General features: G+C 38.2%; 1 protein-coding gene across 17 annotated transcripts in view; it reads left to right on the top strand.

Annotated features, from left to right (window-relative positions):
* MLLT10 (MLLT10 histone lysine methyltransferase DOT1L cofactor) overlaps positions 1-17,955 on the top strand; it is a 238,787-nt gene that overhangs the window by 190,819 nt on the left and 30,013 nt on the right. For all 17 annotated transcript variants that reach the window (XR_005197307.1, XM_037732574.1, XM_037732570.1 and 14 more), the window contains one exon: positions 17,149-17,327. Coding sequence is in view for 16 of the 17 variants with exons in the window: in XM_037732574.1 (XP_037588502.1) it covers positions 17,149-17,327 (179 nt within the window). In the remaining variant the exon portion in view is untranslated. The remainder of the gene's footprint in view (positions 1-17,148; positions 17,328-17,955) is intronic.

Raw genomic sequence — 17,955 nt, 5'->3', positions numbered from 1 at the left:
GGGGTTTCACCATGTTGACCAGGATGGTCTTGATCTCTTGACCTCGTGATCCACCCGCCTCGGCCTCCCAAAGTGCTGGGATTACAGGCGTGAGCCACCGCGCCCGGCCGTATTGTTTATTTTTTGATTATTTATTTATTTACTTATTTTGAGCTTTAAGTTTTCAAGTTTCGTTTTTATTTTTGACCCGTAGACATTTCCCTTACTTTCTTGTGGACTCAGGTATTTGTTTTTAGGTAACATTTTTTTCCCTATGACACAGCCCTCAGGAGATCCCGAGAATGTGTGCCCTCATTTTTAGGTAATTAGGAAGGGTTTTGGGTTGTCTCATCTGCCTGTTGCTAGAAACAAATTCTCCTATTGATTGATTTTTCAAACCACTTCGTAGTGACCTCTACAACTACCACTCCAGTCAGGTCAGGAATGGCTTTCACATTGCCAAGGCCATGGATATTTTTAGTCTTCATCTTAGATCACCTTTATGTAGATTTGTCTTTGTCTAGGAACTTCTGTTGGAAACACCTTCTATTTTAATGTTATTTTAAATTTTTTTGCTTTTCAAACATTATACTTAGCATGTGTGTCCAACTCTTCTGACAGTTTCTTTTTAGTTTTCTGGTGGCTTCCCTTTATCTGAATTTAGTATTGAAATTCCTTGAGCCTCTGCTTTTCTCACTGCATAATTCTGGCCAGAATTTGGTACTTAAAATCTTTTGTCTAAAATATTACAATAGCTACTTAAGTGATCTCCCTGACTCCTCTCTGTTGTCTTTTAGGGCATCGTCCATACTGTTGCCAAAGTGATTTCATAAAAACATAATTCTAATCATGCCACTCTCCTCGTTAAAATGCTTTAATGTCTTTCCATTAGATTGATATTTAAAAGTTCTTTATGGTCTGTAAGACTCTACACGAGTTGACTTCTTAGATTCATTTTTGAGCATCTTACTTCTTTGCTTATAACCATATAGTATACTGTTCTATCAGTTAGAGTTGCTTATTATATAATCCACAGAAGTGAATTCTGTCCAATTTAAGCAAAATAAAAAAAATTAAAATATATATGTATATATATATATATTAGGTGTGTACAGTTAATTTAGAGATTTGAAAGACAGAAATAGGCCAGACATGTTGGCTCACGCCTGTAATTGCAGCACTTTGGGAGGCTGAGGCAGGCAGATCATCTAAGGTCAGGAGTTCAAGTCCAGCCTGGCCAACATGACAAAACCCTGTCTCTACTAAAAATACAAAAATTAGCTGGGCATGATGGTGGGCGCCTGTAATTTCAGTTAGGAGGCTGAGACAGGGAGAATTGCTTGAACCTGGAAGGTGGAGGTTGCAGTGAGCCGAGATCACACCACTGCACTCCAGCCTGGGTGATAGAGCAAGACTCTGTCTCAGGAAAAAAAAAGACAGAAATAAGGATCGTTTTAAGGGTTAGGTAAACAAGAATTAGTCAGTGGGCCTCTGGTTTTACTACTATTGGATTAACTTGGGTCTGGCTGTTTTCTGCCCTTTTGAGTACGGGTTCATGATTTAAATTTTCAGGAGAGACAGTTTGATTGTCTTGGTATGGGTTACATGTTTACCTGTGAGTCAAAAGGGTATGGAATGTAGTAGGGGTGCTTCCCTGATAGAAAATAGGATGCTAGTTGGAAGGTAAATGGGAAGGAATTCTGAGTAGGTAAAAAGTACAGAAATTGTCTCTAGGGAGTTCTTTTTAGTTGATGTGTCACTTCCTTACAGAGGCCTGCTCTGGACTGCTAATTTTAGTAGTTACTCCCTAAATTCTGTCATAACACATTCTACTTCATCATAACACTAATATTTGTATGATTATTTATTGAATATTTCTTTCACATTACTTTAAGGTTGATGAATACAAGGATTGCGTCTGTGTAGTTTTTTATAATATGTTGGCACCTAGTGTTTTGTCTAGGCATAAAAGGCACTTAGGTTTTGTAAAATGAAGCTAACTATGCAAAATCCAATTGATTTAATCAGTAAAAAGATGTTAAAGCATTTAAAAGGACTTTATAATGAAATAGACAAATATGCATATTAAAAGTAAAAACAATTAAAATTTCTATATTTAGTCTATATGCAGTTGTACAGAAACAAAACCATAAACTATGCACTAAAAAGTTTGAAAATATACCAAAATATCAGCAATGTTGCCAGGCGAGGTGGCTCACACCTGTAGTCCCAGCACTTTGGGAGGCCGAGGTGGTCAGATAACGAGACCAGCCTGGCCAACATGGTGAAACACTGTATCTACTAAAAATACAAACGTTAGCCAGGCGTGGTGGCAGGTGACTGTAATCCCAGCTACTTGGAAGGTTGAGGTGGGAGAATCGCTTGAACCCGGGAGGTGGAGGTTGCAGTAAGCCGAGATCGTGCCATTTCACTCCAGCCTGGGTGACAAGAGCAAGATTCTCTTTCAAAAAAAAAAAAAAAAAAAGTTTGTGGATGATTTTTTCCCCCACTTTTGCATGTATTTTAAATTTTAAAAATGAGTATGTGTTCAATTTTATAGATTGTGTTAAGAAGCAATACATAATGAGTAAAAACGTTCATCTTTAATAAAGCAAAAATAGAGCAACCCACGAAATAGTTAATGCTTGTGTAAAGAGATTTAGGAACAGCATATTCCATTGAGATGGCTGAGAGTCTCAGGAAAGGAAAAGTCTAACTTAAATTTTATTTTACCATTTCTGAGTAATTAATGGATTTGTATGGAGAATAATATTTTACAGTCTAGAAAGGGAAAGCCAATGATAAAGACTATTGTATTTATTCAGTAGTTGACAAAAGGAAAGAGAAGACTAACAACAGAAATGTTTCTGTTATTGTATCTATTATCCTGTTTAAAGGAGCTTGCTTATTTACATTTTTTTCTTTTATTGAGACGTAATAATTTACCTGTTTATGGGGGACATATGAGTATTTATTATACGGATAGAATGTATACTGAGCAAGTCAGGGCATATGGAGTATCCATCACCTTGAATGTTTATCATTTCTATGTGTGGGTAACATTTCATGTCTTCTAGCTTCATTGAAATATTCAGTGTATTGTTGCTAACAGTAGTCACCCTAGCCTCCTGTTGAACATTAAAACTTATTTCTTCCATCTAACTGTATATTTGTTCCCATTCAACAACATCTCTTCATTTCTCTCTCCTACCCTCACACTCTTTTCCCAGCCTCTGGTATCTGTTACTGTATTCTCTGACTCCATGACATCCAGTTTTTCCGGTCTTATATATTATAAGTTGAGCACATGTGGTATTTGTCTTTCTGTGCTTGGCTTATTTCACTTAACATAATGATCTCCAGTTTCATCAGTGTTTTTGCAAATAAAATGATTTCATTCTTTCTTATGGCCAAATAGTATTCCATTGTGTATATATACCACACTTTATCCATTTGTTCATTTAAATACAGTTAGGTTGATTCCATATCTTTGCTTTTGTGAATAATGCTGTGATAAACATGTGAGTGCAGGTAACCCTTTGATACAGTCATTTCTTTTACTTTGGTTTAAATATCCAATATTGGGATTACTGGATCATATGGAAGTTGTATTTTTAGTTTTATAGATAAATATTCATATCATTTTATATAGTGGTTGTACTAATTTTACATTCCTACCAACAGCGTATGTGTTTCTTTTTCTCTGTATTCTCAGCAGCATCTGTCACTTTTTGCCTTTTTATTCATAGCCATTCTAACTGGAGTAAGATGATATCTCATTGGGTTTTCATTTGCATTCCCCCGATGGTTAGTTATGTTGAACATTTTTTCATGTATATGTTGTCCATTTGTCTTTTTTTTTTTGATTTGAGATGGAGTCTCGCTCTGTTGCCCAGGCTGGAGTGTAGTGGCATGTTCTTGGCTCACTGCAAGCTCCACCTCCCAGGTTCAAGCAATTCTCCCTGTCTCAGCCTCCTGAGTAACTGGAATTACAGGTGCCCACCATCATGCCCAGCTAATTTTTGTATTTTTAGTAGAGACAGGGTTTCACAATGTTGGCCACGCTGGTCTCATACTCCCTCCTAAGGGGATCCACCTGGTTCAGCCTCTGAAAGTGCTGGGATTACAGGCATGAGTCACCTCGCCCAGCATTTGTGTTATCTTTTGAGAAATATCCTTTCATGTCTTTTGCCCACTTGTTAATGGGATCGTTTTTTTAAAAATTGTACAGTTGTTTGATTTCCTTGTGTATTCTGGATGTTAGCCTGTTGTCAGCTGAATACTTTGCAGATATTTTCTTCTATAAGATTTGTCACCTTCCTCTGTTGATTATATCTTTTGCTGTGCAGAAGCGTTTTTAATGTAGTCTCATTTGTCTATTTGTGATTTTGAGGTTTTAGCCATAAAATCTTTGCTTAGACCAATGTCCTGAAGTGTTTTCCCTGTGTTTTCTTTGAGTAGTTTTATACTTTCAGGTCTTAGGTGTAAGTTGGTAATCCATCTTGGGTTGACTTTGTGTATGGTGAGAAATGGGGTACAGTTCCATTCTTTTGCATATGGATATCCAATTTTCCCAGCACCATTTATTGAAGAGGATATCGTTTCCTTAGTGTATGTACTTGGTGCCATTGTCAAAAATGAGTTGGCTACAAAACAATGAGTTGGGTTTATTGCTGAGTTTTCTATTCTGTTTCATTGGTATATGTTTTTATACCAATACCATGCTGTTTTGATTACTATAGCCTTGTAATATATTTTGAAGTGAGGTAGTGTAATGACTCCAGCTTTGTTCTTTTTGTTCAGGATTACTTCAGGCATTCTGGCTGTTTCTTGGCTTCATACAAATGTTAGAATTGTTTTTTCTATTTCTATGAAAAATGATGATGTTATTTTGATGGGGACTACATTGCATCTGTAGATTGATTTTGGCAGTGTGGCCATTTTAATGATACTAATTCTTCCAATCTGTGAACATGGGATGTCTTTAAATTTGTTTCTGTCCTTTTCAGTTTCTTTCATCGGTGTTTTGTAATTTTCCTTGTAAAGATCTTTCACCTCTTTGGTTCAGTGTATTGTTGGTTTTTTTTGTTTTGTTTTGTTTTTAAACAATATCGTAAATAGGATTGCTGCCTTGATTTCTTTTTTGGCTGTTTCGTTATTGATGTATAGAAACAACACTGGTTTTTGTATGTTAATTTTGTATCCTCCAAATTTACTGAATTTGTTCATCAGTTCTTATAGTCTTTTGGTGGAGTATTTAGGTTTTTCTGCATGTGAGATGATCATGTCATCTGCAAAGTAGAGAATTTGACTTTCATTTGCAAGTCAACTTGGATGCCTGTTACTTATTTCTGTTGCCAGATTGCTCTGGTTAGAATTGTTGTCATTATGTTGAATAAGAGTTGTGAAGGTGGGCATTCCTGCCTTGTTTTAGTTCAGTATGATGTTAGTTGTGAGTTTGTCATATGGCCTTTATTATTCTGCAGAATGGTCCTTGTGTGCCTAATTTGTTGAGAGTTTTTAATATGAAGCAATGCTGAATTTTATTAGATGCTTTTTCCGCATTTATGAGATGATCATATGGGTTTTGTCCTTCATTCTATTGATTTGATGTATATTACGTTAAACCATCCTCGGATTCCAAGTGTAAATCCCACTTGATAATGGTGTATTACTTTTTGATCTGTTGTTGAATTTGGTTTGCTAGCATTTTGTTTGGGATTTTTGCATCTATATTTATTAGGGATATTGGCCTGTAGTTTCCTTTTTTGTTATTGTATCCTTGTCTGGTCAGGGCCTTGTAGAATGAGTTAGGGAGAATTCACTTTCCTTGAATTTTTGGGATAGTTTGAGGAAGATTGCTATTTCTTCCTTTTTATACATTTGGTAGAATTCAGCATTGAATCTCTCTAGTCCTGGGCTTTTTATTTGGTTGGGAGACATTTTACTACTGATTCAATCTGGTTACTCATTGTTGGTCTGTTCAGGCTTTCTATTTATACCTGATTCAGTCTGGGTAGGTTGTATGTTTTTTGGAATTCATCCATTTTCTCTAGATTTTCCCATTTGTCAGCATTCATAATATTCTCTGCTGTGTTTTGTATTTCTGTGGTATCAGTTGTAGTGTCTCCTTTTTCAATTTTGATTTTGCTTATTTGGGTCTTAGCTTTTTTTTGCCTAAAATAGCTAGCATTTATCAATTTTGTTTACCTTTTTGAAGAGCCAGTTTTTCATTTCATTGATTTTTTTGGGGGACGGGGGAGGAAGGGGGTCTCTATTTTTGTCTAATCTTCATTATATTTTCTGCTAATTTTGGGTTGGTTCTTTTCTAGTTCCTTGAGGTGCATCATTAGATTGTTTATTCTCAGTCTTTCTACTTTTTTGATATAGATGTTTACTGCTATAAACTTCTTAGTACCGTTTTTGCCATATCCCATAGGTTTTGGCATGTTGTATTTCCATTTTTGTTTCAAGAAATTCTTGTAATTTCCATGTTAATTTCTTCATTGGCACAATAGTGGATTGTGTTATTTAATTTTTTTTTTTAAGATGGAGTCTTGCTCTGTTACCCAGGCTGGAGTACAGTAGTGTGATCTTTGCTCACTGCAAACTCCGCCTCCCAAATTCAAGCGATTCCCCTGCCTCAACCTCCCAGCTGGGACTATAGGTATGCACCACCATGTCAGCCAGCTTGGTCTTGAACTCCTGACCTCAGGCAATCCACCTGCCTTGTCTCCCAAAGTACTGGGGTTATAAGCATGAGCATTGGGCCTGGCCACGTTACTTAATTTTCATGTATTTGTATAGTTTCTAAGTTCAGGCCGGGCGCGGTGGCTCAAGCCTGTAATCCCAGCACTTTGGGAGGCCAAGGCGGGTGGATCACGAGGCCAAGAGATCGAGACCATCCTGGTCAATATGGTGAAACCCCGTCTCTACTAAAAATACAAAAAATTAGCTGGGCATGGTGGTGCGTGCCTGTAATCCCAGCTACTCAGGAGGCTGAGGCAGGAGAATTGCCTGAACCCAGGAGGCGGAGGTTGCGGTGAGCCGAGATCGCGCCATTGCACTCCAGCCTGGGTAACATGAGTGAAACTCCGTCTCAAAAAAAAAAAAAAAAAGTTTCTAAGTTCTTCTTTGTGCTGATTTTTAATCTTATTTTCATTGTGAATTAAGAAGATACTTGATATGATTTTGATTTTAGAAGATTTGTTTTGTGGCCTGACATGTAGTCTATCCTGGAGAATGTTCCATGTGCTGATGAGAGCGGTTGTTGGATAGAATGTTCCGTAAATGTCTGTTAGGCCCATTTGTTCTAAAATCTAGCTGGAATCCAGTGTTTATTTTTTGATTTTCTGTGCCAGTGATCTATCTAAGGTTGAGAGTGGGGTGTAGAAGTCTCCCACTATTATTGTATTAGAGTTTATCCCTCTTTCTAGGTTTAGTAGTACTTGCCTTCTGAATCTGAGTTTTCTGGTGTTTGGTGTATATATATTTAGAATTGTTACATTCTCTTGCTGGATTTATCCTTTTGTCATTATATAATGACCTTATCTTTTTTACAGTGTTTTCTTTTTTTTTTTTTCTTAAAGCCTCATTTGTCTGATGTAAGTATAGCTACTCCTGTTTACTTCCTTTGGTTTCCCTTTGCATAAAATATCTTTTTTCTTTTTTTTTTTTTTAAAGTCGGTGTTTCATCATGTTGGTCAGGCTGGTCTTGAGCTCCTGACCTCAGGTGATCCGCCTTGGCCTCCAAAGTGCTTGGATTACAGGTGTGAGCCACCATGCCCAGCCTAAAATATCTTTTTTCATACCTTTACTTTCCATCTGTATGCATTCTTACTGGTGAAGTATGTCGTAAGTAGCTGGATCTTGTTTTTTAATTCATTCACCCAATTGATATCTTGTAATCCATTTATATTTAAGATGATTATTGATATGTGAAGTTTTGTTTTGTCTTATTGTTAATCGTTTTCTGGTTGTTTTTGTATATTCTTTCTTTTCCTCTTACTCTTTCTTATTTTTTGCCATTATGGTTTTGTGGTTTTCTGTAGTGATACTGTGAATCCTTTCTCTTCTTCCTTTGTGTATGTGCTTTACCCCAGTGAGTTTTGTACTTCCTTATGTTTTCATGGTGGCAAATGTCATCCTTGTGCGTCCAGGTTTAGAACTCCCTTGAGCATTTTGTGTCGGGTGGTCTAATGATGATGAATTTCCTCAGCTTTTGCTTGTCTGGAGAAGACTTTATTTCTCCTTCATTTATGAAGGATAATTTTGCTGGATATAATATCAGTGGCTGGAATGTTTTTTCTTTTCTATTTTTTAATATGAAGACGGGGTTTCACCATGTTGGGTCAGGCTGGTCTTGAACTCCCAACCTCAGGTGATCCACCCGCCTTGGCCTCCAAAGTGCTTGGATTACAGGCGTGAGCCACCCTGCCCGGCCTTCTTTCAGAACTTTTGAATATATCATCCTCTTGTCTCTTGGCTGTAAGGTTTTTGCTGAGAAATCTGTTAGTTTGATGGGGGTTCCTTTATAGGTGACTGGATGCCTTTCTCTTGTTTTTAGAGTTTTTTTGTCTTTGTCTTTAGACAGTTTGAGTAAAATGTCCTGTAGAGAAGACCTTTTTACATTGTTTCTAGGGATCTCAGAGCCTCCTGTATCTGAATTTGTTGGATTGGTTTTCCATATTATTGGAATATTTGTTCACTTTATCTTGGCTGAGTTATTTCAAAAGACTGGTTTCAAGTTACGAATTTCTTCTGCTTGATCTAGTCTATTGTTGAAGCTTCTGAATACATTTTGGATTTCATTCAGTGGATTTTTTTTTTTTTTTTTTTTTTTTTTTTTTTTTTTTTTTTTTTTTTTTTTTTTTTTTTTTTTTTTTGCCTTTGTCACCCAGGCTAAAGTGACCTGAGCTCACTGTAGCCTCTGCCTCCTAGCTTCAAGCAATTCTCCTGCTTCAGCCTCCTGAATAGCTGTGATTACAGGCATAGTACCACCACACCTGGCTAATTTTTGTATTTTTAGTAGAGACGAGGTTTTGCCACATTGACCAGCCTGGTCTTGCACTCCTGGAGTGAAGTGATCTGCCTGTGTTGGTTTCCCAAAGTACTGGGATTACACGTGTGAGACACCATGTCCCACCTCTGTCTCTGTTTTGTTTTTTAAAACTATCTATCTATCTATCTATCTATCTATCTGTCTATCTATCTTTGGTTAATTTATTATTTATGTCCTGAATAACCATTCTGATTTCTTTGTATTTTCAGAATTATTTTGTATCTCACACAGCTTCTTTAGTATTAACATTTTGAATTTTTTTCCCCAGTATTTTGTAAAACTGTTTTTAATGGTATCTCTTGCTGTGGAATTATTGTGTGCCCTTTGGAAGTGTCTTTTTTTTTTTTTTTTTGCTTTGCTTTTTGCTTTGCTTTTTAATGTTTCCTATGTATGTTGAGATCTGTGCATCTGATGTGATAATAGCTTCTCCCAACTTTTTGTATTTGCCTTCCTAAGGGAGAAGTTTTTCCTGAAGATATATCTATGGTGTTGGTTGGGTAGGGAACTGTAGTTTTGATTTTGGATGTGTGCAGTCATGTAATCTCTGGATGATTTATTTGGCTTAAATAGTATCAGTGGTGTCTATGACTTTTTTCAGTGGTTTAGGGTGCAATTATTAGTACAGGCAGTGGTGAAGTTTTGCTGGGGATTACGATGCCAAGTAGACCCACCTTTGCACCTCAGTGGTGGAACAAACATGCCTAATCTTGGGCCCAGGGTGGCATATGCTGGTAACGGTGTTAGTGGGTCCAGGTAGGTTGATTCTTGTGTCTCCAGGTAGAGGCCCATACTTCCTCAGATGCCAGTAGTGGCAGCAGTTGGCTTTGCAGGTTGGAGGGTTCTTAGGTCTGTGGCCAGCCATTGTGGTGTGTGTCGACAGTGGCTATGGTGGGACAACCCTCTGGATCCCAGGAAGAGTGCACTTGTATTGGTGGTGGCTAAAATGGGCCAGGTAGGCCAATCTCCAGGCCCACAGATGGTACATGCAGATAGGTGCCAGCTGTGGCAGTAGCAGCAGGGCGAGTAGGCTTAACCTCTGATCCCCAGGACAAGTATTCGGGTGCTATGATGTTGGATTGGGCTGGGAAATCCCCTGTACTCCAGACTTGTCTGCTCTGGCATGGGATGAGGGTGGGGCAAAGCTGGGCTGCTGGGCTTGTCCACAGGCTCCCTGATGGTATGTGCAGGCACCAGTGATGGTAGGCAGGGGCAGGGTGATACCTAAGTCACCAGCAGAATGCTCAGATCTTAAGGGCAGCATTGGTCACACTGTTCCCCTGCCACTGGAGAACCCAGGCCATGTTAGTGGACGCAAGTGTAGGCCAGCAGATAGGGAACCCTCATGCATGAGCCCTAGCAGTGGTACCCCCCATCTCAGCCCTGGGTGCAATAGCCCACGCTTAGCTCATTCATGCCTCCACCCTGGGAGCAGCAGCTGATGTATCTCTTGGCCCCAATCCTAGCACTGCTGGACCCCAGGACAATGCATGGTTGGTTGAGGGCAACTGTAAGATGGTGCCTTGCTGTAGTTGCTTAGGTCTTAAAACATGTATGGGTTACAGCTCAAGCATCCTCCCTCTGGCTATGCTGTGCACAGTCTTCTCGTAGCTCCCTGTGTTCATTTCAGAGCCTGCAAGGATCCAGGGGCTCTCCCGTGGCTAGGATTGCAGAAGTCCATGGGGGAACGTTGATAGCTGAGGGTCTCTAACCTGTCCTTTTCCTACATTAGGGAGCCTCTCTTGGCTCCTATCTGATCCTGGCCAAGCAGGCTGCCTTGCTTCCCTTTCCTTCTTTGTTTTAGGTATTGCTTGTTAGTTTTCTGTTGAATTCCAGTGTTTTCTCTTGAATAATCTATTCAAATTGTGGTTATCTACTATTTTGGTTCTTAGTGGAGGAGGCAAGTACAAAATTCCTCTAGTCAGCCATCTTGAAACCCCTCTCTAAATCCTGTTGAAATCATAATGGGCACTGTTTGTCAAATGTTTACTCCTGTTGAAATCATAATGGGCACTGTTTGTCAAATGTTTACTATGTGGTAGACAGTATACTGTCTACCATGACTGATGCCTGCCCATACCATCAGGGGGCCTGAGGACAATATTAGCATATGCTTTGCATATGTAAGCTAATCCTTTCCCTAGCCCTATGAATCATTGGTACCATCCTCACTTTATAGATGAGGTATATGAAGTTGTGTCAGATTAAGTTTTTTGCATGAGGGAGCAGGATTTGGATTTTAAACTATTTTCACACCATATTAACTTCTAGAAAAGAATAAATCAAGTCTGTCAGGATGTGGGTTAGAGATAAGTTGCAGGCTTAATTACTTACTTGGTTAAATACTCCTCAAGACTATCCCATTCACGATCTTTTTGCTGAATAAGCCACTGGACGGGTACTTATTTGACCTCCTAGGCAGTTTGAAAGTGGGCTATAGGAACTCTGGTTGATGACCATTATTATTTCTGTCACCAGACAGGTGTACTTTTGTCTTACTTATCAATCTTTTGTAATTGCATTCGCTTAACTAATAAAAACTTAAGTCTAAACAGTGTTATTTTGGCTTCTACTCAGAACTATATTCTTCTCCTGACATCACCATTTGTCTCCATCTTCTCACATCTAGTGAGCATTTTCAGCCTGTCCTAAGACTTCTCAGCAGCATTTGAGAAGAAAGAGCAGCATCTTTTTCTTTGGGCTCTCTTTGCTTCAGTGACACCACAGTCAGGGTTTTCTTCTTATCTCTTTGGTGTCAGTTTTCTGTATGAACTCATCAAAAGGACCTCTCCTTCAAATGTTGGAAAGCCTCAATACGTGGTCCTAGGCTGGCATTTAAGAAAACTTCCATTCCTCTTGTTGCAGTTTTTAACCACCTCAGTAAGGGTACTTTTAACCACTAGCCAGAAACCCATGATTCATTCATAATACTTCTTTCTACCCTGCTGCCAAATCTGTCATCAAGTTTAGATGATTCTAACTTCTAGGTACGCTGCAAATCCTTGTCCATGTTCAGTACTACCACTGTCTTCATCTGGAGGGACGTAATTTTTAATCCAACTTGTGAAATAGCTTCCTAAAAAATATTTGTTTCTATTTATCCCCATTAGTCCCTTTGCTACATAGGAGTCAGAGGGATGATCTTTTTAAAATGTGAGTTTTACAATCTGCCTTTGGCGTCTTCCTTTTGATCTTAGCATAAATTCTGAACACCTGTATGTGGCTCACAAGGCCTTATGAGATGTTCTTTCTCCTCTCTCTGACTTGTCTTTTACCAGTCTTGCCACTAGGCTTTAGCTATATTACCTGTTTTTTCTTCCTTCAATATTTCAGGGTCTTTTGAACAAGTTTTTCTGTCTTATTTTTTGTCCAGTTAACACCTACCTGACTCTTAGGCCTTGGCTTAAATATTTCTTTAGACAGGTCTTTCTTGCTTCCTAATATTTCACTCTGGTGGTACCTTTCTCTCTTCTTCCATTATTGTATTGTTGGAATTTATATTCATGTATTTGTTTTAATGTTTGCCTTCTTCCTTAAATTGTGAATTCCCAGAGAGCTAAAATATTCTCTGTCTTGCTCCTTACATTATCCCAGCTCCTAGCCTGATTCCTCATACCTACTAAATATTTGTTTGATGAAAGGAAGGAAGGGAAGAAAAGGAAGGAAAAGAAGGAATCAATATGTCATTGCCACCCTTTGTATTATTCTGTGTCTTTGTTTCTACTCCCTATCCCGAACGAAAATACCCCAAATTTCAGGGTATTTTCTTGGAGCTCATGCAGTATATCATTTAGCTGTGTTTAATCCAGTGAATGTCACCTTGAACAGCATATGTCTTATGTAAGATGGAAATAGAGTGAAGTTAAATAGAAAGCAGATACAGAAGAATTTAAGGTGGATGTTATACCATTCCTACCTGAGGAGCAAGGAAGTTGAAGGAAATCAATTATTTTCATTTTCAAATAAAGATTTAGAATTCTAAGCTTTCCTGCCTTGATAAGAAAGGAACATTTTGTTCTGTTGTTTTTTATATCAGTAAACTGAGTACCAGATATTGTTTGAAAGTGTGATTACTGGATTGCACATTTAGCTGCGTAATTTCCTATGTAAGTATACGTTGATGTAATATAAAAACAATTTAAGTTTTGAGATTGAAGGTCCCTAATCACCACAATTTTGCTTCTCAGTTTTATTCTTCCAAGATGTTTTACTGTATGTTATGATGGTAATTACAGCTTTCAAAGTGTAATAGAGACATTAGAGGACCTGGTGGTTACAACAGTGTACTTTCCTGACTACAGATACATTTTTAATGAAATCATTAACACCGCAATGGCTGTAGCTACCAATTATTGAAACTTACTCCATGGTGGGCATTGCTAGACCTTTTTATATGGATACTCTCAAAATCTCACAAAAAGTCTTTTTTAAATATTTTTCTACTTTACCTTTTTATTTACTTTTATTTTTATTTTTTAGTAGAGATGGGGTTTTACCATATTGGCCAGGCTGGTCTCAAACTTTTGACCTCAGGTGATTCATCCCTCTCAGTCTCACAAAGTGCTGGGATTACAGGCGTGAGCCACCACGCCCAGCTAAAATCTCACAAAAAGGCTTTAAGGTAGCTATTAACTTTGTTTTATAGATAAGAAACATATGGAAGCTCAGAAGGGTTAAGTAGTTTGATTCAGATCATGTGGTGACCCTCCAGCATTTGAACACAGTTTTATCTAAGTCACAACCTTGTGCTATTTCGATTTCAGCATGCTGCCTCCAGAGGTGACTTTTGTCTTCTTGTTTTAGAAGTTGGATATTCCCTGTGTGGTATACTTTTCATCTCCAAAATAACTAGATAATCAGCCTTTTATCTTTTTTTTCTTTCTTTTTTTTTAGACGGAGTCTTATTCTGTCGCCCAGTCTGGAGTGCAGTGGCGTGATCTTGACTCACTGTAACCTCCACCTCTCAAGTGATTTTCTGCCTCAGCCTCCCGAGTAGCTGGGACTACTGGCATGCACCACCACACCTGGCTAAGTTTTGTATTTTAGTAGATGGGTTTCGCCATATTGGCCAGGCTGGTCTCGAACTCCTGACCTCAGGTGATGCACCCATCTTGCCCACCCAAAGTGCTGGGAATACGGGTGTGAGCCACCACATCCCGGCTGCAGCATTTTATCTTCTAAGATATTTTGAAAACACTGAGTTTAATAGAGACTCAATATTTGTTGAATTATCTATGGAGTAACAACCTTCAAAAATGTGTATCTTTTTCTCTGCTATGTGTTATTTGGAATATAAGGTTTATAAATAATCACTTAATTAACATGCTGTTTCTTTCCTGTCCTTAGCCAAACTTGTTTCTTTTTCTTTTTTAAATTTGAGGCTGGAGTGCAGTGGCACAATCTTGGCTCACTGTAGCCTCAACTTCTCAGTCTCAAGCAATTCTCCCACCTTAGTCTCCCAAGTAGCTGGGACTACAGGCATATACCACCATGCTTGGCACCACGCCCAGCTAATTTCATATTTTTGGTAGAGATGGGATTTCACTGTGTTGCCCAGGCTGGTCCTGGGATCCAAGGGATCTACTCACCTTGGGCTCCCAAAGTGCTAGGATTATAGGTGTGAACCACCACACCCAGCCACTCCTTTGAAATTCTTAGAGCGGTTTATAAGATTCTGTATCTTAGTTTTCTAAGTTTGTCCTTTGTTGTCAATTTTTGTTTGTTTACCCTTTAATTGTTAATGTTCTCTAGGGTTCTGTTTGTGGTCCTCTTCTCTTGATCATACTGAGACTTTCCCTGAGTGATCCTATTTTTGTTCCTTGGCCTTGTCTATTGTGTTCATATTGAGAGTTGTAAATCAGATACTTAGGGGGCCTCATAGGTAACATAAATGTGTAACATGGTAAGCGATGATGGAGACACTGATGGATTAAAGATTCTATGCCATGTTCAGCACTCTGGCCAGATTGTTGCTCTTTCTTACTACAGTATCCAGTGTTGGCAGATAGATATTAGACATTGAGTTTTTAAGGGGAAATTTCTATATTTCTATAATAAATATGAGCAACTAGTTAAAATTTCAACCATAGTGCAGACTAGTAGTATTTTTAGTTTGCAAGTTTACTTACTGTAACTTACTACGCTTTTCACTCCTAGATTTATGTTTTCAGATCTGAATTTTCTGCTGAGTTTTAGGCTTATACCATTGTGTTCTATATATAGGAGTTCCGAGTCCACAGGCATCTCAAAGACCATGGCCCTGAACTTCTAACTTGTATTAGGAAGTGCTTTCATTTATAGGACAGCTGTGAGTTTGAATTCTGATTTCACAAGAGAACAACAATAATTAGTAATTTATATCAACAATACAATTTACTTTGTTTTATTTTTGTTTTCCTTTTCTTTTTTGAGAAAAGTCTCACTTTGCTGCCGGGCTGGAGCGCAGTGGCATGATCTCGGCTCACTGAAACCTCAGCCTCTCAGGTTCAAGCAATGCTCCTGCTCAGCCTCCCAAGAAGCTGGGACTACAGACACGCACCACCACGCATGGCTTATTTTTTTGTATTTTTAGTAGAGATGGGGGTCTCACTGTGTTGACCAGGATGGTCTCGATCTCCTGACCTCGTGATCTACCTGCCTCAGCCTCCCAAAGTGCTGGGATTACAGGCGTGACCCACCACGCCTGGCCACAACTTACTTTGTTCTAAAGAACAAACAAAGTAAATTGTATTGTTGATATAAATTACTAATTATCGTTGTTCTCTAGGGCTACAATTGCTTTAAAAAAAAAAAAAAAAAAGGTGTGTGTGTTTTTTTTTTTGGAATTGCAATTCACTTAGATTCATTCTTTCCTCCTGTTTCCATACCTGGGTCTTAGGCTCTTCTTCCCTCTTGCCCTTCCAAGAGCTCTGGTTTATAGCAAGGTTGCTCGGCCTCGCACTATTCACACTATGGGCCAGTTATTTCTTAGTTGTGGAGGCTGTCCTGTGCATTGTTAGATGTTTAGTAGCATCCCTGGCCTATACTCATTGGATGCCAATAGCACCCTCCAGGCTTGATAACTAAAAATGTCTCTAGATATTGTGAAATGTCTCTTTGTCAGGCATAAGTCACACCTGGTTGAGAACAACTGGTGTATAGATATTCCTATTTCTTTATCCTGAAAGCCTCCCCTTCTCTATGAGTTATTTGTTATCAGAATATGAGCATGATTTTTCATTTAAAAAAATAATCATTTTTAAAAAATTAACTCATTTCCTCTTAACTTATCCTCATTACTTCCACCTCTCCCCTTCCATCCTCTTTTCTAGAGTGAATAGCTTCCATTTCCCACTTTATTTCTGGCTTTTATCTCCATGGTGCTTCTCAAAGTGTTTTTATCAAGTCTCCTATGATTTTCACCTCCTGTATTCTCTGGAGTGAATGGAGCTGCCAACTCACAACCCAGTTCATCATGTCTTAATCCTTCCTCCACTCCTACCCCTGCAGCCGCCCTATACAGTCACAAAGTCCTATCTATGTTATCTCTGGAATGTCTCTAGAATCTACCTACATTCTTTATTCCCACACCTGTCTCCCACCAGTGGTCATCATCTCCTCTATTGGTTTCTGAATTTCAAGTCTGGGCCTGTTCCACTTTAATCTCTACCTTGTCGCCTTTCTAGAACAGGGTCTCTTCCTACCTCAGACTTTCTCACTCATGATTTCTAGGGCCTTAGCATTTGCATTTTGGAAGGCCTATTAGGTGATTTTTATGCAACTCTAATTGCTTTATTCCTCTGCTAAGAAATGTTTTCTTGCTCTTAGAAGCTCTTAAAACTCACATTTTTTTTTTTTTTTTAACAAAGTTCTTCCTGCTAGTCCCTGCTTTTAACAGAGGACTTTTTTTCCTAAATAAAAATGTTGTAGGTTCTTTTAGACAACTACTTTATGAAAAGTCAGTGTTTATTCATTTAGTTACTAGCACAATATTTTTTAAACACCAACAATAAAATTTATAATTGGGGGAGGGATTCAGGAGGAAATGCAAGTTTACTGATTAATATTGTGTGTCTGTGACAAATTTGACTGCTAAGTTATAAAGTATCTAAATAAAATTTGTTTTCTTGCAGGTATTTATAACAGCAATGATGTAGCAGTATCATTTCCAAATGTAGTATCTGGCTCGGGATCTAGTACTCCTGTCTCCAGCTCTCACTTACCTCAACAGTCTTCTGGGCATTTGCAACAAGTGGGAGCACTCTCTCCCTCAGCAGTGTCATCTGCAGCCCCTGCTGTTGCTACAACTCAGGTAAGTTGTTACACTATCATGTGACAGGTAGTAGGTGGGTTGCTCGTTTTTAAATGAGTTTCATTAGAGGAGAAACAAAATAGGATCTTCTGTAGTAACTGTGAAATATCTGAATTTGTATTAATGTGTTAGTGAAAATGATAGGTATTTTTACATGGTATTCATGAGAGAGGATGGATGAGTGTATGGGCACCAACTAATTCTTTTTAATTTCTGGGTTTTAAATTTTGTCTGAATTATGCAAAATATAATTTCAGGGGATCTTTTATTCTTTCTTTAAAAAAGTGGGACCCACAAAGTATGAGTCAGTTTTGGACTCTTATGATTTTTAAAATTCCTTTCATAATTTAAAAATTTACACAAATAATATATGAAGTCTTTGTAAAGTTTTAAAAACCAGTGTAGGAGAATATATGTTAAAGACCGTATGATTGCTTCAGGCACTATACATTTTTCCTCCTAGTGGGAGAGAATAGTATTTGTAAATACTGTAAATAGTGATGAATATATAGTTTTTCCCATTTGTGTACCCCTTTCATCTGACTTTAGATTTATAGTTTGATAGGTGACCTAGTCTACAGGATTTAAAAAAAAAATTTTTTTTTTTTTTTTTTTTTTTTTTTTTTTT

The sequence above is a fragment of the Cebus imitator genome, unplaced genomic scaffold (assembly GCF_001604975.1).
Source record: "Cebus imitator isolate Cc_AM_T3 unplaced genomic scaffold, Cebus_imitator-1.0 Scaffold456, whole genome shotgun sequence".
Lineage (NCBI taxonomy): Eukaryota > Metazoa > Chordata > Mammalia > Primates > Cebidae > Cebus > Cebus imitator.
This window is presented reverse-complemented; position numbering and strand designations above follow the sequence as displayed.